Source organism: Vollenhovia emeryi, unplaced genomic scaffold, assembly GCF_000949405.1.
Source record: "Vollenhovia emeryi isolate VEMERY1.0 unplaced genomic scaffold, V.emery_V1.0 DF939156.1, whole genome shotgun sequence".
Taxonomy (NCBI): Eukaryota; Metazoa; Arthropoda; class Insecta; order Hymenoptera; family Formicidae; genus Vollenhovia; species Vollenhovia emeryi.
The window spans coordinates 643335-670022 of record NW_011967210.1 but is presented as its reverse complement, the minus strand read 5'-3'; the positions used below and the strand labels follow the sequence as shown (position 1 = coordinate 670022).

Here is a 26688-nt window from a genome sequence, read left to right as displayed (position 1 = left end):
CCCCACGCGCCTCCAATTCGCAGCCGTGGACACGAGAATAACCGTCAACCTGGAGTCCACGTGTCAGAAACGGTGAGTGAGTCACGTCGATTTTTCCTAACTGTCCGACCTGATCGTGGAATGCGAGCTTCGAGTTTCCGTCAGGATTTCACGCGAATGGCGAGTGCGCGCCGCCAAGGTCCGTCCGTTCCCGGACTCGTTGGCGAGCTGTTACGAAATGTCTCAAATAATTAGCGATTAATAAATTGTCGATAAATCTCTCGTTACGTACGCGGAAGGGAACGGATTGACCGCGGGATTAACGTAATAGCGCGATTCGAATGACGACGACTGCGTCGGCCAGAGTTACGATTGCCTTCTGACATAAACCTCAGGCGCGATAATTAAACCCCGGGAGTTATTATCGCGAGATCGACAGGGACGTAACTCGTGCACTCGCTTTGCTCCTTACTCTTCGTCAAGCACGTTACGAGAGTGTAATTGTCGTCACGCGAATTTGTAGACAGCTTTATGTCGATTATTTACGTTACGCCAAGTAGTTCTCGCTTCGAGAGAACATTCACTTATTACACAAACCCATTCTAACGTCACTTGAACATTTTTACAGCACGCTGTTTGCACTTTTCGCCGTTGCCTCACTGTTCGAGGACTTCCGGGTAAAGAAACTACACGTTACCGCGATACTGTCGGCGGAAAGTATCTAGAAAAACCTACTTCTCTCGCTTGTTCTCTCGCGTAGAATACGAGACGTCGCGTGACAAACTGATATTCATGCATGGAAATGGTGTACTTTCACGTAGTTAATTATGTCGCTTGTAGCCCGCGAGGCGCGGCCAAGAGCGTTCCGCTACGGAAAATTCTGTCTAACGGAGATACAGATGATTTTAGTGATAGAAACGGACTGGAAATCAAGCGGTATCGCATAACAGTTTTGCACGCTCGGAGCCATCTCGTATTAATCTCTTTTATATCCACCAATGTTTCGAAATCGCGAGTTGTGCGTCCTCCTGTTCGTTTATGCTCCTGCTAGGAGATTTCCCAAGACCTCCTTCTCTTCGGAGAGCGGGAAACTTAAGGACCTTAATCTCTTAAACGTCCCCCCGAGTCACTTTTTCAAATGTTCATCGCGGTAAGTTCTCCTCTCGCGAGAGGCTGTGGTCACCGAATAATCGCGCATGCGTCCGTGGGGCATTTCGTGCGATTGAGCTGTAGCGAAGTCGATAGAAAGTCAATCTGATCTCACGACACCGCGGGTAAAGAAAGTTTAATCTATGCCAGACGACCGAGAGGGTGTCGCTGCCTTTAGAAACGGCGGCGGGACAATGCAATTGCTCAATCATTCGTCGCATTCCGCCGTCATCGAACAATAGTAACGATCGATTATGCGCTTCGCGTCGCGAATAATCACGCGGCGATGCAAGGAGGGTGGAGGTGGTTACATAAAAGCCGCCACAGCTTCATTCCATATTGAAATAAATTACGCGCTGCACCTAGCCAAAGATGGAAATTATGGCTTCGCTATAATAGCCTCAGCACTAACGTAAGTAAAAAAGTGTCGTATCAATAATGACGGAAAAAGTTCATTATTATAAAAAGTAAGTGCTGTATAAAGATGTCAGCTTTATACTGTTATTGCGACAATTATTACCACATGCCATCGAATTAGTGAGACGCCTAGAAAGAAGGGAAGTCCAGGTTCAAACCCTGGCTGAGGTAATAGTTTTCGCAATAAATTTTCTGTATTAAAACACCGGTTAATATCGACTAAAAATTTATTGTTATCTATTACTGGCAACTTAAAGAGATTTCTATGTTTAAAAATTCTTTAATTCCCCGTTCTTTTTTTATTTTTAGATTCTGAAGCTTATTCGAAAACTTGCAGTTTTTCTCATAATTAACGAATTCCTAAATTACGTCTAGTCTACGCTACACTTGATTCTTAAGTGCGAGTCAGTGCGCTTCTCGTCTTGACACAATGAGCTATGAAATCCGAAGAATAAATGTACCAGTTCGCGAGGAGTTAAGTACCTGAAATTATGGACCATTATGCGTGAGAGATTGGACAGATAAAAAAAGTCGGGCAAATTAATATAAATGAGATAAAATCTCAGCCTCAGCACATCATGATGCGATTAATTGTAATCAATTGAATTTGTAGTTTTAACTACAAAGTAATTACTTTAATTAACCCTTTCAGTCATAGTAGCGCGTGTGATATACTACACTTTATGATTTCGTTTTCTTTCCGCTATATAACTCCTACAATTTGAAATTTTTCTTGATTTTTTTTATTTCACAACATCCTAAGAATTGGAATTTTCGTTATTTCATCGACGTTGTAAACTTTGTTTTATCCTAAACAAAATGAAACTCGAGAAAGAACATTTTTGACATTTAATTCAATTGTGAAGAAGTTCGATCGGAAATACTAAAATATCTTTTCTATGCTTTTGGGATCGCTGATTTCGACTTTAAAGTCAAATTGGAAAAATTCAAGATGCCGGATACAAAATGACAGTTCAGATTTAGCAAAACTTCATCACTTTTCACGAAAATGGATACACACAAGGGACTTTTTGGTCGCAAAATTCAAATATAAAGTCAGATTTTGTAAACTCAAAATGGGCCCAATATGATTGATAACAAATTGAAAAAGTCCAACACTTTCCATGAAAATCGGTGCATACTTTCGATAAATCTGCCATTTTAAATTCTTAAAATTTCACTTAAGATTTGAATTCAACAATCTCAAAAACAGAAAACCATAGTGCACGTGATAGTTACTTTGCGTCCTGAACAGCGTGACTGAAAGGGTTAAGTAATGAAGTGGTTGACGTGGAAAGTGCAATGCAATCTTTGATTGTATACGTTTCTTCTCGATTCCATCTTTCATTACTGACTCGCGCGTCTCGACGCGACGAATTAATGCGCCGCTGCGTTTAACGTTCAATTTACGACGGAGTCTAGTGCTACTTAACTAAGATTAAGATAAACAATTTCACGCATCAAATGAGCATAAATACAAACGACAACCGTTGCACACGGTGGTACAACCGCCATTTAATTACGTATAGCGTCCACGTAATAGCGAAAAGAGAAAAGGTCGAGTTATCGAAACCCTGTAAAACTCATGCATGACATTTATAAACGCTCGTCAATTCTTCACATTGCGTAAATCACGAACTTGGCGGTCTAACGTGACAAACTCTGTTTGCTTCTCCGTAAACGTGCGAACGTATATGTATATGTATGTGTGTGTTTCACACATATATATATATATATACACCCCGCAGAAACTTTTCAAAAATTGGTTGCAACGTAATAGTCGATGTGCACCTCGAGCTACAAAAGAGAGGGAGCGAGGGAAGGAGCGCGCGGAACGCGGAGGACGAACAAGAGAAAGAGGGAGAGAGGGGAGGGGAGGAGGGGGGGGGAGGGAGAGAGAGAGAGAGAGAGAGAGGCAAGGGGCCGCAGGGGGAGGAGGATTGCTAGCATTTCAGAACGGATGTGGGCTCTGTGGAAATTGTGCTGGGATAGGAAAAGGGAGGTTGGAAACCGGCTGGAGGGATGGCCGGGGGCGCAGACGCGCGCTCTGCAGTTGCCGTAATTAGAACCGTGCGCCCCGAGCACATAGCCCGCGGCTGACGAGTCTCCTGCGGACCGAAATTATTCATGAAGCCGCGCCACCCACGGCGAAATTTTCTCGTAAATATTTTGCCTCGTCCGAGATATCGCCCCGAATATACGTGTACGTATGTATGTACGTATGTTTGCGCGAACGACGAACGAACGAACGAACGAGCGAACGAGCGAACGAGCGAACGAGCGGACGAACGAATGAACGAGTGGATGAACCGACCGTGCGCACGTGTGTGTCCTGGTCTACCTTTGGCCCCGTCCGGACCGCCCCATCCGGCCACACCGAACCCGCACCGTCGCAATCCTCTCGCGATTCTCCCCTTCATTAACTCGCAAATCGAAATCGAAAGAAACGATCGTTAACCGGTGGCAGAAGCCGCAATCTCGAATGGCTATTATCGCGTGATAATCAAGGGCCACACGTAATAGCATTTTATCAGTCGAATTTTTTCTTTACTTACGCTGCAACGAAGGTTGCACGGCAGAAAAGTGCTCGGTTTAATTTTATTTTTAATTCTGAACGCGTCGGCAATGTAGCACTTTTCGTTTAGCAGTCGACGACACAACGATGTACGATTGATTCGCAATACGTCGAAGAAAAAAGTAGAATGTAATTGACATAAGAATGTGTATCGGTCACGTAAAAAAATACACATAAATAACTTTTATACTGGTGTACAGAATATTTTTTCATCGTACTCTAGAAAATAATCATTAATTAAGAATGCAAATGCTCATATATATCGTAAAATATATGTCAAAGGGACTAGCACATTTACGAGATATGTGAATTAACATCGTATCGTTGAAAAATAAAAGAAACGTTGAAGCTCTCTATATGCTGAACGGCCGATCGCGCATACGCGTTGTTATTGCGCGAAATGTATGAAATTTCTCTGATCGCTGATTATATTAAGCCTGCAATTACACTGCGGTGTGTAGAGAACATACACTTTATGTAAATAAAATATACGCAGCGAAACCCGAAATAATCAACTCTTTTCTGAAAACACGTTATTTATGGATACGGCCTGCAGCGAAAATAAATTCATAACGATGTATGTAATTACCTTCCATTAAAGTTAAATTAATTAAAATCCTACCTGGCAATTACATTATAACGCGCTCGATGTTTAAAACCGCGCTTATTTTTAGGTCGTACAGTTACAATACAGTTCGTAACCAAATTGAGAGTAAAGAGATGCTATAATTCGCGGAGACGGTGACTCGAAGTGAAATGCACTCGGAGATATTTATACAATGCCACAACACGCCGTAATAAATTCGGTAAAGTCTAATCTTTAGGTTCTCGCGCGTGTAGCAGCGATCCGTACATTTTGCGTTGTTAAGCAATCACTTGCAGTGCGCGTCGATAAACACGCGTTATGCAATATGAATCGTAAAAGGTGTAAGCGTTGCAATTGTGTAAACAAGAAGAGTTACAGCGACGAATACAAATGTACCTCGTCACGTTTCTAAGAGTCATATTAATCTATCAATACTTTTCGAGAAGTCTGTTATTCAAACGAGATTCATATTGTCGCGCATTAAGCGTACTTGAAGTGAAGTGTGCATAATTGCTACAAGAGAAAACTACCGTAAATGTTATTAATAGACTAAACGTACAGTATCTCAAGATAACTTGGTTTCGTTAAAAATGTAGCTTTTAGTTTAAAAGAGTAGAGAAAAACTGCATAGAATAACTTTGTTTAAGAACTAAAAGAGGAACTAACGAATTAATTTTTCTCGGCCTTCTTTGAGCATTTCCATAGTATTGATATCCAAGAATAATTATGTCGAATATTAAAGTTTACATTAAAGCTCATTCGGCGTAGCTTATAACAGTTTTTGCAATTAAATTGTTAAATTTCACGTCGGCAAACCGTCGTCCGGGGGTCGAGGACGAGCTTTCAGTTTCCTGACAAGAAAACGCTCTTGATTAAAACACTCGGAAAGAAAGAGACTGGATGCACCGTTGCACCGGGCGCACGCACCGGTGCGCTTCCGCGCCGCGCGATTCGTCCATTAAAATCTGTCCGCGCTAGGCGCACAACCTGGCCGCGCCACGGCGCGTATAATACGTGTTGCAATACACTCGCCGTTTTGCGGCGCATGGAATTCCTGTCCGCCACGCCGCGCTTATGCACGTCGTCTCGGTCAGAGTTTCCGTCTCGCGGGGTAAGTAGGTGAAGTAAGTGGTGGGAATAGGCGAGGATGAAATGGAGCAAGACATGCATTGGCGCGTGTCGGGAGTGCCTCTTTGGCTTCGCGGCGACGGAACGGGCCGCGGGCCCGCGTTACGTGGGCAGGTACGTGCCTACATACCGCGCGTTGCTCGGCCTAAGTAACGACGTGCCCAACCATCGCTCGTAGGTAGGTAGATAGGCACATACCTGCCTCGCTTGTACGAGCCAGTGCCGTCAAGCCGCACCGAGAGAGCCGTGCACGAGGCAGAGAGACAGAGAAACAGACAGACCCAGACAGAGAGGGATTTACACCGCGGCTGGTATACGCGCTTATCCTTTGTGTGTCCTGTGTCCGGTCGATGAAATATTATTAAAAAAAAGCGCAGGCGAGAACGCACCCGACGAGGTAAAAACGCCCACGCGTATGACGATGCGTGCAGCATCTCGACACCTCGTATCTGCGAGATCCACGAGGACCGGGAGAGCCAATGTCCCGGCGCTGCGGCGCGGAAACGCGCGCGGGGGATTCGTAATAATTATCACGCTCGCCGCGAACGTGTTTTGCATTTTTCCGGCGAATCGCTTGCGCAACAAGTCTGACAGGTCTGGCGCCGAGCTAGGAAATGGAATTGAGTACGCGTGTGACAAAAGGCGAATTTATGATTCGACGAAAGTACACAGCTACATCCGATTCCCGCGCCGTTTTCGACCGCAAGTTCCCGGACTAACGTCGAGAACGCCCACGCGCGCGCCCGCGAACAGCGAGGAAAGTGCTGAATACGAAGTGCAATTATCGCTCGGGAAGCGACAGACGCGTCGTTAACGATCGTTAAAGCCTCCGCGGGGCAATAAGTGGCCGTGCAATTGAAACAAGTACGCATAATTTCGCGGGTAATGATTCTCTAGTAGCCGGCAACTATTCACGTCTGTCTATCGTCTGTACCCGACAAGTGACGTTCCGGTAATGAAGTACCAGGTGGTAAATGCGGGGGTAACGAAAAGGACGCGCGGAAACTGCAGCGGCGCGGCGCAACGTTGCGCCTGAAAACCTTAACAAGGCGCGCACAAACGCGCGGCTCGTAGCGTGACGACCGCCGTTACACGAGTAGCATCCGATTGGAATAGCAATTAATATTATAAAAGCTTTCTACGGCGAACCGCCGCGCGATTATTCGTTGAATTCACCGTTCAAACGGCTTTCAACATATTAGCGATAATTATACGAAATTTCCGCGAGGCAATTCACGCTGATTAATGTAACGGCGCACAAAAGTGCGAAAAAAATCCAAGCGCAAATAAACACACCTTGGGAGGGACGAAAAGAGTGATGGAACACAAGCGACGAGAGGTGATACGCGCGTGAAAGTCGCAAATTCGTTTGGTGAAGCTGCCTTGGCTGATTTGCGACTAATGGAACAGGTTCTTCCTGTTATATTATACAATTCGGCGATAGAGCGCAAAATACACTTTTCAACGCGCACTGAATTTTGTTGAGAGCAAAAAATTAAGAAGCGGCAGACGTAAACATTAAGTATTAATCCATTACGCGTATTATTGTCGAATACCTCTTTTCGTTGTAAATAATATATTATTTTCGGCTGCACGTCGGATAAAATATTAACGGCGTCATATAGGAATATTTATCGCATTGATCCGCGATATTTCAATTTATTTAGCTTCAACGTATTTACGATGAAAGTAGCCCGTCTCTTCTTTGTTTCAGATAACATGCTCTGCAATAAATATGAAAACAAATAAATGCTATTTAAATGTCCCTCACAAAGTGCAGATCGTATCGCGCCGTCGAGATGGACGAGGCATTGTGTTACAAACGCGCTTTCCGTACAACGTCCACCTTCAGAGATTAGGTAACGATGATGATAAAGCGTCGCGGGTACGCTGAGAATCGCCGACGAAGCTGTTAATCGCCGCGAAGAAATGAACCGATCCATCAATCAAGTGGATTGCGGTAGCTTAATGCACTTATCGGAACGCCACGAGTCTCGCGAGTACAACTACCAAGCGATCGAAGAGGGAAAGGTGAAAACGCAGATCCATTGTTCGATTCATGATTTAATGCCCGTTTCTTCGACGCCGAAGAGCTCCGAGCAATTATCTAAGCGATCTCTTCATTTGATCGTCACGACCGATAGAACCTACATCAGAATTTCAGTTTTGGCGGCGTCTATGAACGGATTGTTAAGAATTTATCATTGGACTGTAGGTATCCATGTTGTGCAAGCTGGAGAGGATTTTTTCTTAAAATTTATCCTGCAAATCACGTAATCGTGAGACAACACGCCATTTCGAAGAATTTTATGGGAGTTTTTAGCATTTTACCATGCATTTTACTGGTAATTATACAAAAATGCAAAAAAACCCGACCTAAATGCGTTAACTAGAAATTAAATGGGCAAAAAGTAAAGAAATTGAGGTAGTAACGTGGATTACCACCATACTTCAAAGGGTTAAGAGAAAAAAGTCTCTCCGCATAGGAATATAATGCTGTTACAATACGTGATAGATTAGCACAAGTCTCGCGAAGCATTTGCGCAGCACCGAAAGCGGGCTTTCGCGCCGAGAGGTAAAGTTTTTAAAAAACAAGATGCGTATCTATGCCATTCTTTACATACGTCGTTAACGTTTGCCAGAGCTTTCGTCAATAGTAAAAATCTGACAATAACTGTTCTACGATCTACAAATAATTAAGAATATTTTGACGAATGACGCGATTTCAATCTCCGGCATTTAAAATATTTCGAACATCTGATTTATTCCCCCTCTCGCACGAAAGAAGATTGCTTAATATTTTACAGTTTGCATTCGTCGCAATCCTCGACTATTTATGTTCTCAATATTCACCGGAATGCAACACTGCTCGAGCCAGTCTTTTTTTTGCATTTGTGTTTGTATCAATATGCGCGTGTACAGCGCATTCCTTGAAAATACAGAATTATAGGCAATCAAAGTGTACACGTGTACGTCCGTAACGTTGATACTGGAACATTGGGTGGAAATTCGTTCAATTAATTCGTATCCTAGAACCTTGATAAAATCGCTAAGCAAATATCGCCACGCGCGATAAGCATCGTCTTCGTGGATCGCAGCTTTCACGGCAGATAAAACTGTATCGCTCTGCAAACGAAAATATAGAAAGTAAACGAGCTCGCGGGCTGGTAATTTGGGAAATTTATTCGCGGTATTGAATTATTTCCCGAAAATCAATGCACCGACTGGCGCAAAGATTATGTTCTCTAGATTATGACGTTAATAACATTGCGGTTCGAACGTTCGGGCGCGCTCGCAAATGGATCCATTACAAATATTATTCAGAGAGAGCCGATCTGACTGGCCCTCATAATGAAATCACCAGAGGGAAATCCAGTCGACTGGTCTAAATGAATTCACATGCGGTATCGTTTCATCACTTTGTGGTTCCGTCTGATGTCTCTGTTATTTTAACTTTGTACCCGCACGAATATAAACAGGCAAGATTTTCAAAAAGATGGGTATAGAACAGTTTTAACGATTGAAATTTATCATCCGGCACATACATAGGAAAGTTCAATATTTTGTCTCAAATATTAGCACGCGTAATGTGATATTCTAACAAAGTTTCCTTTGGCCAAATAAACTGTTTTCCAAATAAATAGATAAAAAATGACGCCTCCCTCCCTCTCGCGCGCGCACGCGCGTGCGCGCTTTGTACACAAGCTCGTGTTTATTTTTAATTTACCTCAATTTATTTAATGCATAGAGAAAGAGAGAGAGAGCTTTCCTATCACTCGCGAGTGTATTAACTCCTGCATTTTTCAAGTTATCAGTCCGAGGCTCTCGGCGCGCTCGTTTAATTATTACAATCACGTCGCTCGATTTGCCAACGCTAATTTTTCCGCAAAATGGCGCGCAGACTGGTCCATTTCCACGTCTGTCGGCGGGCTTTCCCGACGACACATCGTCGCGCGGTGTAACAGATCGCTTTCAAATTTGCATACGCCGTCGTCCTCGGGCCATTAAACGTCGACGTGAAGTTAGTAGCGCTCTTCTTCTGCGGCACGACATCGTGCACGCGCGCGTCCTTAGCGCGCGTTAGCCGCCTCGTCGTGTCCTCGGGCTGTGATCACCTTAACGCGAATTTATACGTTTCGCAGCGTGCGTCGGTGATCGTTGACGCTCGCTCGCTCGCTCGCTCGCCCGTTCATCAGAGCTGTATCTGGGTAAGAGGCCCCGATGGCCTCGGGTAGCAACGCGGATATCACGGTGTCGTTGAAGACGACGTCGCGACTCCGGCATCACCTCACCCGTCTCTCCCACCTCTCCCTCGCCGTCCTTTCTAATTTGACGTTCGAGAGGCGACGACGTTGCATCTCTTCACGCCCGGTGAAACGCGCGCTCTTCCCCTCCGCGACGTCGGACGCGTGCCTGCCAGCACAGCTCGTATTTCTCTACGCGCGGTCTGTTACTCTACGATATTATTAAGGTCAGATGGATGCGCCGGGGTCTAAATGACCCGTCGGCTAATACCGAGCCCCGCAAATTTACAGGCGGCATAAATACCCACCCCGTCCATTACCAGCGATACGATCGGTAAAATTTTGGATATCCGCCCCGGATTATTCGAGTGCGGTGCATTTAATATCACATTAACAAAGACGTCGTATTAATACGCGGACAGTTGTACAGATAGTACATTATAATTGTGTATCCTCTGTTCCACCTATCTTTATCCGCGGCGCGTGCCCGCCGGCGCATATGCGGATGTATGCATGCAATAAAACTATCTGCGTATGAGATACAATTGGCCCGAGGCGTCGCCACGTCGCGATGTGGACGTTATTGCGGATATCGTTACGGCACTCGTCCCGGCTCCCATATATTCCGGGATCTCTTCTCGGTGAACTCGCGAGACGACGCGCGAGGATCTTGGAGAGGAGAGTCTATTCGCGCGCGAGGCCGCCGCGGTTTCAGGGCCCGGCCGCCCCGTCCTTTGAAATGTTAATCTTAATGGCGACGCGCCAAATTATTTTACGTAAATTGTTCGCCAAATACTCTCATTTCTGTATTGAATTAATTGCCGATTTTACGCATGTAATTATGCATAATGTTAAGCGCCGAGTGGCTTCAGTACGTCGAGCGTAATGTACATTCGTACACCGGCCAATCGCCCCGAGGCGCACGAACGACCATGATGATCATCGCCCCATTGTTATAGCTATATCGTGCTTCAGATTCTTCTTTCGCCGGCGCTGCCGGTCATTTCAACGCTGTATTATGAGCACACCCGATAACGCCGTTTTCAGCGAGGCTCGAATCGAAACTACATCTCGCATTGGTCAAATTCAATTCATTTTTCTCCCGTTTCCCCCCACCCCCTTTCTTTCTCTCTCCGTTTACCGTGTATCGAGATAAATAAAATTATCTGGAGCCGGATAGGCAAAGGTATAGGCGCGGAAAGACGTCAAATGCCCGATTCCCGGCAGAAAAACAAATATATAATAAAATAAACGAGGGGAAAGGTGAATATTACATTTTCCCCGTTGCCTCGTCCGGTCCGGCGGCGCTATCGAATGATTTTTCATCATGACATTCGAACGCGCGCGCTTTGAAGCGCGGTGAAATATGATTGAAGTGCCGTCAAAAGCCCATTAATTTCGCGGCGACGCGCCGTCAATGCCGCCGAGCGTCCCGGCGACACGCGTGATCTCTCGTCGGCCGCGAAAGACGCGCAACAATAACGCGAATCAATTCCGCGTATGCAAGTATGCGTTTTCTGCACTCGTAAATGCATAGCCCCACATAAATCTCCCGAGATTCAGCCCGCGGCGCCAAGAGCGGCCGTGATGGCCGTTGTTGCTCGTCCGCCTCCGCCGTCCCTCTCTCTCTCTCTTTCTCTCGCTCTGCACTCCTTTGCCCGATGTCCGACCCGCGAGAGACGGTTCCCCACCTCCAGAAGAGAGGCACACATCGGGCGCGCGCATCGCTCCGACGACCTCTCGCAGCGCGGCCAAGAAAAGGCGCTGCATCGCATCTCGCGGCGCGGCGTCTCCCGCGGCGATGCACCGATGTGGGGGCGAGGGTGGTGGGTGGAGGAGAAAACCGGTACCCCCGTCGCGCGCCGTGTCTTCTGACCGTCGCGAATCCTTCGCCGGACGGTGGAAAGCGAGTGCCAAGCGCGGTCCCTTCTTCCCGCGCGCGGCGAGGTATCGCGGACTCGAAACCGCGAGAATCGTCGATCGAATTGCGATTCGATTGTAGGGGATCGATCGTGGCAGAGTGGGGAGTTTGGCGGGAGAGCGACCTAAGTTTTCGTGCAAATTTTTATTCGTTCCAAGTTTGGAAATTGAAAATTTACGTAGAGGAAAGTCGTCTATTATGAGACAGGATTTCTAGTGCGAGATAGTACACTCACAGAAATATTTCCGGATCCAATGCTGTCACACTTGAATGTATCATAAAATAGGATCGATATAGCGCCAGTCATATTTATTAGAGAGAAGAGAATATTTTAATCTTGAATGAAAAATTGTAAAATCTAGAATAAAATGATAGTGTGTGTCGCCTTTTGTCGAATACCGTGGTGCCAACTTGGTGCGTTGTAAGATGGAGGGAAAATTTATTCTAAACGCAAGAATATATATGTAGAGGTACTCTTGTCTCAATATAGTAAGTCAATCTTTTTTAATTCGATACAGGAGAATAAGAATTATTGATTTTATTTTGATATTGTCTTATTTTTATACTAAATGAGATTGTGAGAAATATAAATGCGTCAAGAATATGTTTTGTCTCGGTAACAGAAATCCTTTCTCAGGGTGTAGGTTTTCAACATCCAAATTCAACGACAAGTCTTTTTTCGCAACGATTGCACGATCTAACGATCAATTTTCCACTAAACAGATTTCACTCGAAGGGCAATAAATTCATGGTGGGACCAGCAGATGATGCCTATCAATTTAACAGAAACTCCGCTATCTCACAATAGGGAACTTTTCTCTACTCGTTGGCCGAACTAGAAGATTTCAAGTGCACATTTTATAGACATTAATCTGCTAATTACAAAGCTTTTGGCTTGCATAGTTTGTGCCCAGAAGAAAATTTGATTGAAATCGAACAAATTTTCTTTCAGTTTTGACCTTACTAGAGTTTTATCAAAAAATGGCTTCTTTACCTTAACCAAAATTTTATCTGGCTAGAATTTCTAAGAGAATTCATATCTACTTGTTCAAATGTTTTAGTACAAGTAAATCGAGTGTACTAATAAGAATATTCTTCAATGTCGCCAGCAGTAATTAACAACTCAGTGTTTTCTTCACCTTATCCGGCATTTTTAATATAGAAAATTTATTGCGAAAAATATTACCTCAGCCAGGGTTTGAACCTGGACTTCCCTACTCTCTAGGCGAGCGTCTCACAAATTCGACTGGCGAAGGTAGTCCAGATTCAAACCCTGGCTGAGGTAATATTTGTCGCAATAAATCTTCTGTATTATTAAAAATTATGGTCAAGAAAACACTTGTAAATCTAGTGTAGATTCAAAGAAACGTGATTTCAACGCATCTGTTTAACCGAAATAAATCTTCTTTCTGGGTGTGAAGAAACAACTCAACTCGTTACGTGCGTGTAAATTAACATTGAATTATTTAACCAAGATACCTAAAGAGTGCAAGAAGTAGTGATCTTTTTTATGCGCCCGCGTGAAAACGGGTACTTGACGTTGAAGTTGCATAAACGTTGAATCCGTTTTCATTATTTCTTGCTGGCTTCTTTCAGCAGCGAGATCCCCGCGGTCGTAGCCGACGCAAAAAAATCCACGCATTACGCTATGCATAGCGGGCTTCTGGATAATAGCTAATAATGTGCCGGCCTTTCACGGGAGCGCGTGGTAATGAAAATTCGAGGGAGAAGGTGCCTCTAAACTCGTGAACCAAACCGACCCGCCCTTTCCACTGAAAGCGCGTGTAAAAGAATACCCTTGGACGGCCGGCCGCGACTGGCGCCCCGCCAAATATTGTTTCGCCGCTAATTGCCTTATTAATGCATATGAGAATTTCGCGTTAATGTTCCGAGCTCTCAGTCGATTCAGCATTGCCGATGTTTGACCGAAAACAATGGCTCGTTAAACTAGCGTTATCGCCGTCCGCGACCAGCCGTGAGGATCGATACGTTAAACCGACACCTGCGTTTACGGCTGTAAAAGGCGTAAGCGCCGGGCGCACCGCGAAAATTCGATACGATCGGATTTTCGCCCCTAATTCGCGGCAAATGCCGCGCCGAGCCCTCGAATCGATACACAAAATATAATTCGGCGCGGAAGAAAGACGCGCGAGGATACGCCAATTTACGCAATCGCGTAGAAATTTTTGCAATTTTTTCCGTCTCGCGTGTAACTCGGCTGTCGTATTTATATTTCCAATTTTTTATTGGCAATGCGCGTAACTGATATCCGTGTGTTTTTAATTCCAGACGGAAATGTGAGGCCGACGGGAAGGAGGCGAAGGTGGAGCTGACGGCGCAACGCAATATGTTCCCTAGCGCTCAAATTAAAATGAGGTAAAGTCCACACATCCGAGCTCCAATATAAGTCGCCCCCCCCCCCCCCCAGAATGGTCTATTCGAGAAAGAGTTACATAACCCGGCGAAATTCTCTCTTCGTAAACGTCATTTAATCTCATACATCGTAAATCATAGCTCGCAGTTCGCCCTCGACTGATTGGCTTCCTGGTCCCGTGCTTAGAGCTGCGTGTAAAATTACATAGAATGCAGCACCGGAATTGAAATATCGCACAATGTGAAATATAGCGGCGGCAATTATTTAATTTAGCTCCGCGCCCCTTTTATTTAAAATGTACGTGTCAAACTTTTTTATATTTGTTACTGCAATTAGCAGTTAACAAATCTGAAAAGGTCCATATCGCTATTCTAAAGCTTTTAAATAATGTTAACTTGAAAAAACGGAAATTTTGCCCGGGAATTTTTGCGCTCGTTTGTGGTATCGGCATGTGAATTGCGGCACGATACGCACAATTTTCCACAGAAGCCGCGATTGTCCTTAAATTTTGTTGTTGTTTTTACAGATTGCTGTCGCCAAGCAGTTCGCCGGCCACCTCGCCCACGATGTCGAATTCCTCGTCGCCAACACCACCGACGCCGGCGGCCCCGGCTTACAACCAGAAGATGACCGGTATTCCTTGCGTAGCGGCCGCTTCGAGGTACACCGCACCGGTTCACATCGACGTCGGCGGCACGATATACACATCCTCCCTCGAGACTTTAACGAAGTAAGGATGCGTTCGTCTCGCGAGTCCCTAACAATCCACGATAGGTCGGGGAATAAAACGATTCACGTTTCCGACGTGATGCGCGCCGTAAAACCTTAATCTCTATCGTTAAGAAGCGTTAAACGTCAGCGACTCGAGACTGGGGATTCGTAAACGGAACAATTTATGCCGCCGAGCCTTATTAGGGCTTGGCGCGCATTTCGAGGGAGAGCGCGTTACTTAGAAAAATTATAGGCGTGTCCGAGGGAAAGATTTTATCCGACGTAACGAGAAGGCAGCGGACGAGCCGAGTGAGTTTATGTTAGTATCGGGGAACGGGTATCTTTCGCGGGTCTGCCCGCGAAAGCACAGAGTGTGACTTTTGAGCGGCATGAAGAAATTCTAGCGAGCGAGAGAGTAGAAAGGGAGCGTGATGTCCGGATCGCGGAAACGTGACCATCGACAACGCTCCAGGATGTTCGTACCGGGCAATATCTCCGAGAACGTATCGCCCGCAATCAGGCACACCGTTACCGTGTGCCCGCCAGTGTCCAAAGGCTATTTGCGGTGGTGCCCGCGTGCACTTTATGCATAAAAGAGACGTAACGTGAAAGCACAACTGCGCTTTGCTTATGGAGAGGGTTTTAATCTCCTCCAAGTATCACCCTGCAGACATCCTCTCTGCCCCGGCGAGAAAAATCCGCGAGTCTTGCGCTCCGTGCGATTCCGACCGGTAGAAAATGTACCTCTAACGCCGGGAGAAGTGAATCTAATAATGCGAAGGTACAGATGAATTAAAATCGCACCATCTGTGAACGTAATTGGACTTGAATCTTCCACACGTGCGCAATCGCTTAAGTCTCGTGCTATCTATTCTTCTCCCCTTCGGTCGTTTTTTTCAGTTGTCGCGAGGAATAAATTAATGATACCGTTAGATTATTGAAATTTAATAACGCTCGCAACTTTTGCCCGCACAACGAATCTTGGCTCGATGTACGGTAGCGATTTAATGGCCACCAGACGTAATATCTAAATTGCTAAATGCCACCGTAGCCCCGTGATCTTCGTATCGAGTAATGCTTGTTACGTGAGCTTAATACGCTATCTTGGACGCAGGAGGAATATCCAGCGCGCTTAGCGGCGAGGAAAATCGTTCCTTTCACAAGGAGATCACGAGTGCACGGCTACAGCATCGGTAAACCGTGGATAGATGCGTTCGTGAGAAAGCTGATCATAATTGACAGGTGGTCTTATCGTTCGTCTCGTTAACTGAATAGGCAATGAGTTCTGACTCGCCACGAAGATATTTCTATCGGGACTATCCATAATGAATGAGCGAGAAAGTCGTGATGGATGCACTCGTATTCGCTGATGCCGTATTGTCAGGCACTTTTATCAAACAATTCGAACGGGAACAAATGCAAGTCTAAACTCAAGGAAAGAACGAGAGAATTTCAGTTTGTCCGAAAAATATGCGTACACGGAGAGAATTTTCTCTTAAAATTTATCCTGAAAATTATGTAATCGTGGGACAATATGGAATTTTAAAAAACTCACCAAATTTTTTCTTTAAAATGCCATGTTGTCTCACGACCGCATGATTTTCAGAACAGAATTTTAAGAGAAAATTCTTTCTCTAGAGAGCAATCGTCACAACTGTAGTGTCGTACAACAATGTGACTAAAATAATTAAGAGATATAATTTCTTCTTGTTCAAGAAAAGAATTTGTTAATTTAATTTTTTTTTAGATATTTATATAAGATTTGAACTAGCAGTTGCGCTATTAATTTCGTATTAATGATAGTAGAAGAAAATTTAAAAAGGACATTATAATTGAATAACTTTTAAACAGTAAAAATGTGAGCTACATTAATTCCGTCATAATTCAACGCTCGTTTAATAACGATGGATTTTTTTATTGGCACGCCTACGACGAATGATCGAAAAATCGGACTGGTGGGCGACTAAGCTAACAATAAGTTAAAACCAACAACAGTGCGCGCGATAGGCAAATTTACGCGCGATGCGCGGATTATCGTTAGCCGAGTTAGTGGAGCGCAGGTCCGTTTTCTACGAAACCGTTACGGCGCGCATCGCGAACACACCCGAGATTTAATCTCGTGAAAACGTCGGCGGGATAAGTGTCGCCGGCGTATCGAGCAAGAGCGCAAAATGAATATCACGTAGAATCAACGGCTTGCCCGGCCCGCTCCGGCATCTCCATCGTCACGCTTCGTTGCACCTTCCTCCCTCATTACACGGCGTGACCTTATTGCTTTGTCGAAAGTACCGGCCGATACTGCATCGTGTGTCGCAAGTGAGAAAACCGCGCGTATAAATTCGCATCGGCGCGGCAACAACGGTACCACTCGACAACGCGCGTGTTTCTTGCAAAAGGATTAAGGTGCTCTAATTTCTTTCTATTCGCGTCAGTCCCAATTTCAGATTGGCTCCCTCATCTCGCGCCGCTGACCGCAATCATACCTTTTCGAACGAGCCGCGCCAGATTTAATTAACGAAATGACTCGCGCGCTCCCGCACACTCGCTTTGTGCGTATCGAATAATGAAATATCATCGTCATCACAGAAGTCACGCACAGACCACCATTTGACAAAGCAGATTTGCAGCTTCTATATTACGCAATTTCGCCCGCGTTTGACAATCATCGCGTCACGTTGCTTCTCCATTAGTATGCATTTAATTATCTCGCAGCGGAATAGGCGCATCGATCGGAGCTTTTCTCCGCATCGAAATGACATTAAAACTGTTTTGCAAGAGCGACCATATACTTCACCGCGGTTATTACTCGATTTAACTGATTTACAGCAGTTAAATCACCATCGTCGCTTAACGACATTACGGCAGTTCGTACTTAGGATGGTCGTTCTTAGCGCTGGCGTTCGTGCCGATATTTATATCCCGGTCGGCTAACGATGTGCGGAAGCACGTGACAAGATAACAATAACTAGCACAATGTGACAGTCCTCGAGTTGAAATGATGTACCGGCCATTCCAAGGAAACTCGAAATGGTTAAACAAACGTAAGGAAGAGCCAATATTAACGTTCGAAAATAGGTCGCAAAAAATATGTATGCAACTAATTATTTAACCGTATAGCAAGTAACAAAATTATGATTCAGCTTGAATCGCAGAATTTTGCTAGCCCAATGAGATTAGTTTTGTTTTTAGATAAAAACAGAACTCTTTTACTTTTATCACAAACGAAAGGAACCGATGATTTCTCGAGACAAAAGCGGATTTCGACTCTCCGAGCGGATTTCGACTCTCCGTTCATCGAAAGCACAAAATTCCGGTTGATTAAGAGATGCAGAATATTGGTCAAGTATAATATATACTCGGAAATGCGCGGAATAAGTGATTAAATATTCACAATTAGTTTGCATTAATAAACACGATGGATAGAACAGTTTCTATTAGACCGCGCATATTTAGGTGCCTCGTTTATGCCGTACGACGCTATGGATGAAGTAAACAGGTCAATATAATGCGCACGAATAATAAATTCATACCGTTGATTAATTTAGTTCACTCGTCGGTGTATAATCGGCAATTTCAAAATAACGCCAAACGTTTATGATCCCGTAACAACCCACCGACCTATGTGATGTTAATTAGTAAATGTCTATTTATGCGATAACCCGCAGCTTTGTACATCGAAAACACGATACTCGTCTAAAATAACTCGTTTTTATTTGATGCAAGAATATGATTTCGTTATCAAAGAGAAGAGCGTTTCGACTGTATATTACACGCGTTCGAAAATTTATTAGTTTTGTTCCCTTATTATTATTGCTTTGCCACTCAATCAGTCTTGGGCCCGGGTGCACCAACGTCGCTTAATTTTAACCCTAGCTTAGTCTCTTTCTAAGAGAAACAGTTAAAAAGAGACGAAAAGTGAATTAAGCTAAAGTTATAAGATAAGCGACGCTGATGCAACCCCGGGCCTTAATGGTCTTAACTGGCTGAAATGATTATTTAACGAAACACGCCCGTCAAGACATAATTATTTAACATATAATTATCTGAGAATAATTTAGTTAACTTATGATTTTGATAAATTCTATTCTCAACGCTATCTTTCTTTGTCCAATGCTAAACTTTACTACAACACAAAGACATTATTATTTAAGCTTACGCACAACAACTATCATTGCTAAATAATTTTTTTTTACAATAGTTGAACTACGATCCAAAAGTCCACGATATTCTTTTCGTGTATCAATAAGAAAAGAATCGAGTTCTTAGGACGTACATAATACTGTCAATAATACGTTCGAAGGATTATCGTGGGATCCCACGTGCCTCGCGAAAGATTAATCGTTGCGTATCGACATTTTCTACCAAGCGTTTACAGGAATGACGTAATAGCCGATCATTAGTCCGCGCTTCCGGTATCACATAATCCCTAAAACATCGTCGATCATCCTGCCGGTCGAGAAGGCTGAACAGAGCCTCGAGGGTATCCCATGGTGAAGTACCAAGTCGTCATTTCCTCGCCCTCTAGCCCGACACGTGCAATTTAGCGGGATATAACGGAATATCTTGGCGGACGCGTCTCGTTCTCGGGCTCACACGTATGTCCGCATATGCGTCAGCCGAGCGCGTGCGTTTATCCTTATTTTCGCCCATAAAATCCGATTTATTGCGTCAAATTTCGGACCGGTCGAAACGCTCCGACCCGACAATCTCTTTAGTCATCGAGAAACGGGCGGTTACGCGACAACAAGAATAAACATCCTTATTTGTGATGCAAAATTTCACGGGAAAAAGAATGTAGCTACCGTAGCTAAACACTGCCCGTGTTAACTAAATTTCAGTTGTAAAATGTGGACTGCTAATATTCAGTTGTGACAGCTGAATATTTTGCTGCTGTGCCTATTGTATTAGACTATTAGGTGCGACAGCAAATCGTTCGCTGTGGTATGGAAATTTATAAAAATATTTTCATGATTAGCTACGGTGGCGAAATTTTTTCTTCAGTGTTTCAATTGTTAAGTAAATATCTTTATTAAGGTGGAATCCACTGCATCAGAAAATAAAATCTCGTTATCACTCGGTAGTTTTATGTAGAGGAAAGTCCTCTATTATGAGATAGGATTGTAATGTGAGCTAGCAGATTTTCAACGTCCAAATTCAATGACAAATCTTTTCCCGCAACGATTGCACGATCTAACGATCAATTTTCCACTAAACAGATTTCACTCCAAGAGCTATAAATTCACGGTGGAACCAACAGACGATAGCCTATTAATTTAGCGGAAACTCCGCTGTATTAGGAGCTTATCGCATAATAGGGGACTTTCCTCTATTAATTTACTGCGAGTTTAGTGTCTAACAATAAGACTACATTTTCGCGGCGACCGTTCGAGGAGAGACTAGTCCGGAATTTATAATCAATCCAGGAACCTATAACCGGTAGATTTCGAACACATCCCGTATACATCGAAAGCAGAGCGGAATCTGAGTGATGTGAGCCGATCGTTTAGCGTTTTCCCATAGCGAACGGATCTGACCCGGGATTGGACCCCGGTTGGTCGGTGGGCCCAAGAAATCGCCGCGGGTAATCACGGTGCTCGTCCTCCGCCCCCGGTACCGTTTCCTTCCCCGCTACCATCCCTCCCTCTCTCCAGTCGCCTCGACCTCCACAGACACCGATGGCCCTTGGCCTACGAGAGCGCGCGCGTATCTCGTTCTCGCTTCTCCTGACGGTATCACTTTCGCACTTTCTCCCTCGTCTTCCATCTCTTAACGCGAGTTAAACGAGCTCTCTCTTCTATTTCCATTTTTACGATCGTACACATGTGTTTAGAAAACGAAATCCAAGGATGTCGAAATCAGAATATAAAACGATAAACTTAATTTTAGAGGGGAGATTAGATTTCTTTGACGTCTCGATCTCTTTCCAGAAAGAAGTTTCCTAAAAGGCTCATTATTGCGGTAAACGCTTCAATCTAATGCCAAAAAAAATTCGGAAATTATATCCCGCATAAGAAATGAAGGAAAAAAAGTGCAACGTGATATTCATTTAAATAGAAAGTATACCATTTTCACGTCTTCACTGACCGAAATTACAGTGTGAATTTTAATTTACCCGCGGCAATTGCGGCGAAGGAGGAGAAGGGGGTTTGTTCGCCGAGGAAGAGAGTGAAGTTTCCCTTACAATAACTCGCTTCGATATTCTATAGAAAATTAACTATACCGTATAAAATTTCGCGCACGCTTTGAGGTAAAATCCAGCGATTTTCATTTCCCCGTTCTGACAGCGATTCTCTCTCTATCCTCTTAAGCCAAAGTATCAGTGGGAAGTCGATGGAAAGCGAGATTGCGAGAGAGAAGGAGAAAGAAACAGGGCGAAGGATGAAAGGAGGCAGTAAGATGGAGAACGAAAAAGAGAGAGAGAGAGAGAGAGAGAGAGAGAAGAGCCTTCTCCATATCTGTATATATGTATACACCTCCGTATCTACCCCGCGGTGTCTTCTCTTCTCTCTTGCTCGCTAAAGTCAGATCGCCCACAGGCTCCATGAGGCCGTCGTTATTATATGTTATCGCCGTGGAAGGTATGGGAACCGGCCCGAGGGGGTACCAGGTACCTCGGTATTTCCCCCTCGTTGTACCATAACGCACAACGACGAGATACACGAAGAGGAGAGCCCGATTCTTCCTCTCCCGTCGCACCGCGGTCCTCGCGGAGTCAACCCGTATCTTTCTTCCATCCGTCCTCTTCCCTATCACGTCCTCTACCCCGGCTCCCACCCGTTTCTCCTCTTTCGCCCCGTCCTTTTCCCAGAGCATTCGTCTATTATATGCTAAATTACGACGACCTTCGGCGGCGCATGCAGAACGCCGCACCGCTCACGGCACGTCCGTGAGCACATGCGAGCAAACGCGTGCGTGAAGCTGATTGACACGGATTCCATAAGTGTGATTCGTTCACGGGATCGTGGGCATTATTAGCCCTTTTGCCGCAGACAACAGGATTTTCGAATCTCTCCTCCGCATGCGCATCGGCGATCTTAACTTTACGTAAAATTCATTCCAAGGAGAAATGAAAAGTCTATCGAAATTCACCGTGTATCGTTGACCGTGGAATCACGAACGCGTCGGGAAATCTAATAAAAATTAGATATTAATGAGGTAAAATCACGAGATATTTGAGACAGAGCAATTTCTCGCTGCCACATTGATGTGAAAATTAAATTAGACTGTCTGTTTAAAAAAAAGCAGATCGGAAGTATAGTGCTGACATTTTTCTCGAAAAAAGAAACGTGATTTTCCATGGCTGATAACAGAATACTCTCGGACAATTAAATTTACTTCGCCATACAAAAGGATAAGAATTATAATCCCCCAGCTTCTCTTTTCTATAATTTCGCTGCTTTAATTTATAGCGAAATTAAATGCGCAACGAAACGCCACGTTATTCTCATTAGCCTCGAGATGTAATTACGAAGCGGGAAAGGAAGGGATATCGTGACGGCAACGATAGCGCCAAGATATGTAATAAGAAGATTAGCCGCAGCCTACTTTAAACGATGCTGCGTTCGCGCGAGCACGTTGTGAAACGCGCTCGAAAATGTCACGGGCACTTTCTAAAGAAGCCGGAAAAAGTGATACATACGGTGCACGGGCTCTGCGAGACGCACACGCGTGCATCTGCATATCGGCTAAAGTAGATTTCATGCGCGTATCTTACGCCAAGTCTTGGCGAGCCTACCGTTCTGTCCTCATTCACGCGTAACAAACTCCCGACGCAAGCCTTCTCATACATTTCCCCTCTATATTTCATTGCTTCCTTTCAATAATGAGCGGTTCTTTCAATTGAACTGAATTAAATTGAATCCTCCCGATAAACGATCGGCTAATGGATTTTATTAACGGTTGAATCTCTTTCCGATTGAAAATATTATTTTTGCCCTGCGCTCGCGTCTTCGTCCGGTTATTCAATGTGCGTATTTTTCAAATATCCCACGTTCGGATCTTTTAATATTTAACAGTGTTTTCGGCTAAATGCATTACCCATAAAATATTATATATACCGAGGCGAACTTTTTATTCGGGATAATGTTGTCAAGATTCACTTCTCAAGCCCTCGCATAATAACTATAGCTTGCTGCTCAAACTAAATTCGGTCAGTCTATTATTGTGAATTTATTAAAACGAACAGCTGCTTGCACGTAACCAGCAATCGCGAAGGCAACACGCAGCTACCTGAAGCGGTTTCGGCAGGTGATCAAAGTGTCAGCACCTGCCCACATTCTGTTAGCTGATAAAAAGTATAATCCCCACGTTGTTAAATATTCAATCCGTGTACATTGAGTTCTTAATCTCGGATACCGATAACTGCACTTTTATACGTCAATTACGATTGCACGTGCACACATCGGTCGTACACGCAGCTTCGAAGTCCAAGTGTCTCATGAATCAAACGCTTTCTCGAGTATTTTCTCGCGCGCGCTTTCAACCGATCATGTGATGAAATGCCTACGAGTCACAAAGTCGCAGCTTTCGCACATACGATACGATCTTGTTTGAAAAGAAAATCTCGGGGGTTTTTTTTCCAGGTACCCGGAATCCAGGCTAGCGAAATTGTTCAACGGCAGCATCCCCATCGTTCTGGACTCGCTAAAACAGCACTACTTCATCGACAGAGACGGCGGCATGTTCCGGCACATACTGAATTTTATGCGAAACTCCCGGCTGCTGATACCCGACAACTTTGCCGACCTAGATTTGCTGCTAGAGGAAGCACGATACTTCGATATTGCGCGTAAAATACCCTTTTTTTACCTCGTTTCTTCGATTTTCAAGTTTAATGTGCGTAATGCCCGGCAATTGAATCGCTCACGTGAGGTGAGGACGATATGGAAACGGGATTTCGCGCAATGAAATGAGGATGACCGGTTTGAGGCGCGTTATCTTTCGTTACCAATATAAATCGCGATGTAACGATACGTTCATTCCTCTTCTAATTCTCTTGACCGACTTTTGCGTGCGCGCAACGCTCCGCCGTAATGGAATAGTAATAACGAACGCAGAAGTAGCTGTTCGCTTGATTACAGGCGTAATACAGAACTCCGAGTGTTACAGAGAGACAGAAATAAGTCAGTGAAAATTACTCCCCCGGGACACTAATCAGTATACATTTCGTCCCGATAATAATCGAATTTTACGTGCAAAATTTTCTAATTTATCACGCCCACTTGTGACCGAAATGAAACTGTAGTGCCGTCAGCGGAGACGGAACCTCACGACCTAGTTATCAATAATTGTAAAGTCGCACTATGACAGACTCGCGAAATTCACGTTAAAACGAGATCATTCCCCTCGAAACGTAACGCTTCTCTCTCTCCCTTTCAGCCATGTGCAGGCAATTGGAGCAGATGAAAAAGGAGCGCATAAAGAACGGCTCGACGACGATGACCGCGGCCTCGCCGAGTCCACCGCCCTCCGGTCAGCTCGGCGGCCGCGGCACCGCCTGCACCACCGCGCCCTGCAACCGCGACCCCGACAAGATGCGCGGCAACGACGGCAACTGCGGCTACGAGTGCGTGGCGTTGCACGTGAGCCCGGACCTGGGCGAGCGGGTGATGCTGTCGGGCGGACGTGCGCTACTGGACGAGGTGTTCCCGGAAACGACGCAAGCGGTGATCGACGCGCGTTCCGGCGTCGCCTGGCACCAGCAGGACGCCCGCCACGTCATCCGGTTCCCGCTCAACGGCTACTGCAAGCTAAACTCCGTTCAGGCTATTACCAGACTGCTGAACGCCGGCTTCCGGGTAGTCGCGAGCAACGGCGGCGGCGTCGAGGGCCAGCAGTTCTCGGAGTACCTGTTCATCAGGCAAGCCGTCAACACTTGACGGAGCACGGCGCATCAGCGCAAAACGATCTCCAAGACGATCCGCTGCCTGCAGCGCGGCCACGACTTGGAGTGAGCGCGACTGTTCAGGAGAACACCTCAAGACTGCATCGCGGATAATTCGCTTATTCTGGCAGGACGAAACGGGGCAGCTTGGCACGAGGCTGGGAGGCTGGCGATCGCAACCGCAGTTTGATGCCGAAATACTTGTAGTAATACGAAGATCTCGTAACGTGCATTAAAGTCTCTCGACTCTTGCGTCAAGTCATCTTGAATCGCGAACAAGTGAATAAGTGAATAGGGGAGTGCGAATAAGTTTTGCAATTTACGTCAATTTGCGTTCGCTTTACACGCCAACGTTATCAGACAGCAACGTCTCGTTTGTAGGCGCACGTAAGTTACAAGAGTTATTTGCATGTTATTCTGACGTTATAATTGAGATGGCTGACATCGAAGGTACTTAATCGATCTCATTCTAACTGTAAAATGATCGTAAAACTACTGATAAAACTTACGAATAAACCTCGTTATTCGTCTGTGTTAGTAAATTTTTAGTAATAAATTTAATAATCCACATCAAACTTGTAAAACAGACTTTTTAGCAACAGAGAATCCCGCACGTTTCTTATGGAAAATGGGTTCGTGCGAAATTGGCTGAAAATGAAATGCATTGTAGCCGATCTGGTCCCGATCAAAACCTGAAAATGGTCCATTATTTCGTTACAGGCTCTCAAAGTGTACGATTCACACGATTTTTACTGTTGCCTGCGAGAGAAGCAGCAGATTAAAGTACTTGAAACAATAAATTGATTCCTCGCTGCCTTTTTCGTAAATAATCGGCATGCGTTACGAGTTATCCTTTTTTTAACACGAGCTTCTCCTTGCCTCTCAATTTGCGGTCAGTGGCTGCGGAAAGTTGCGAAAAAAATTACGAAATGAGTTTACGATTAAAGTTTTGATGGCGATGTGATTTGCGGCTGCGGAAAAAATGTTGCTATCGACTCTGGCGTAGGCAATAGTCGAACTCCCGTGAATCGTACACTTTGAGAACCTATTTAAAAAAAAAACTGTCCACTCTTTAGCTCTCCGTCCATTGGAACTTTCGATGTCATAAGTTACAATATTTCATTTTCAGCCAATTTCACCTAAACTCATTTTCCAGAAGAAAAGCGCGAGATCCTTTGAGGAGAATTAAAACTAATGTATTTTGAATCACAAACACATCTACATTCATCAAGGAAATATATATATGTATATATAGTTACTGTATGTCATAATATAGTAACTATAAATGTACATTTTATGTAATTATTACATATGTAACAATTATATATATATGCATGATAATATATGCAGTATATATTATATTGGAATGAGTTTTATAAATTTATAAAAAGTTTATAACAAGCCGTTTGCAAAAACTCGTTAGAGCACGCGGCATTTACCTGCAGTTGCGACGACCGGCATTAACGCGGTGACCGTTCGCGTCTTAGGTGTGACTTAAACGGGTCGTTGTCGATCGTGAGAGGACGTTAGATAAATTATTGCGGATATTTTTTAAGTAAGTATAATTAAGTACATAGATAGTTAAGTACACGTAGATTATTTGACTCGACATACTTTGTGATTACGACGATCGTTGAGTCACACCTAAAAGAGCAGCGAGCCTAACGAGGGCAATGATGCGCCGTGTGATCCGCAGCAGAGCCTAACTCACGCACATCAAC

General features: G+C 44.6%; 1 protein-coding gene across 1 annotated transcript; it reads left to right on the top strand.

Moving 5' to 3' along the window:
• Positions 1 to 25042, top strand: LOC105565020 (BTB/POZ domain-containing protein KCTD1). Its single transcript, XM_012017835.1, has 5 exons — positions 1 to 72; positions 14289 to 14375; positions 14900 to 15103; positions 23667 to 23872; positions 24463 to 25042. Exons 2-5 carry the CDS (start codon positions 14347 to 14349, stop codon positions 24960 to 24962), a joined length of 939 nt encoding a protein of 312 aa, XP_011873225.1. The 5' UTR covers positions 1 to 72; positions 14289 to 14346; the 3' UTR covers positions 24963 to 25042.
• The last annotated feature ends 1646 nt before the right edge of the window (positions 25043 to 26688 follow it).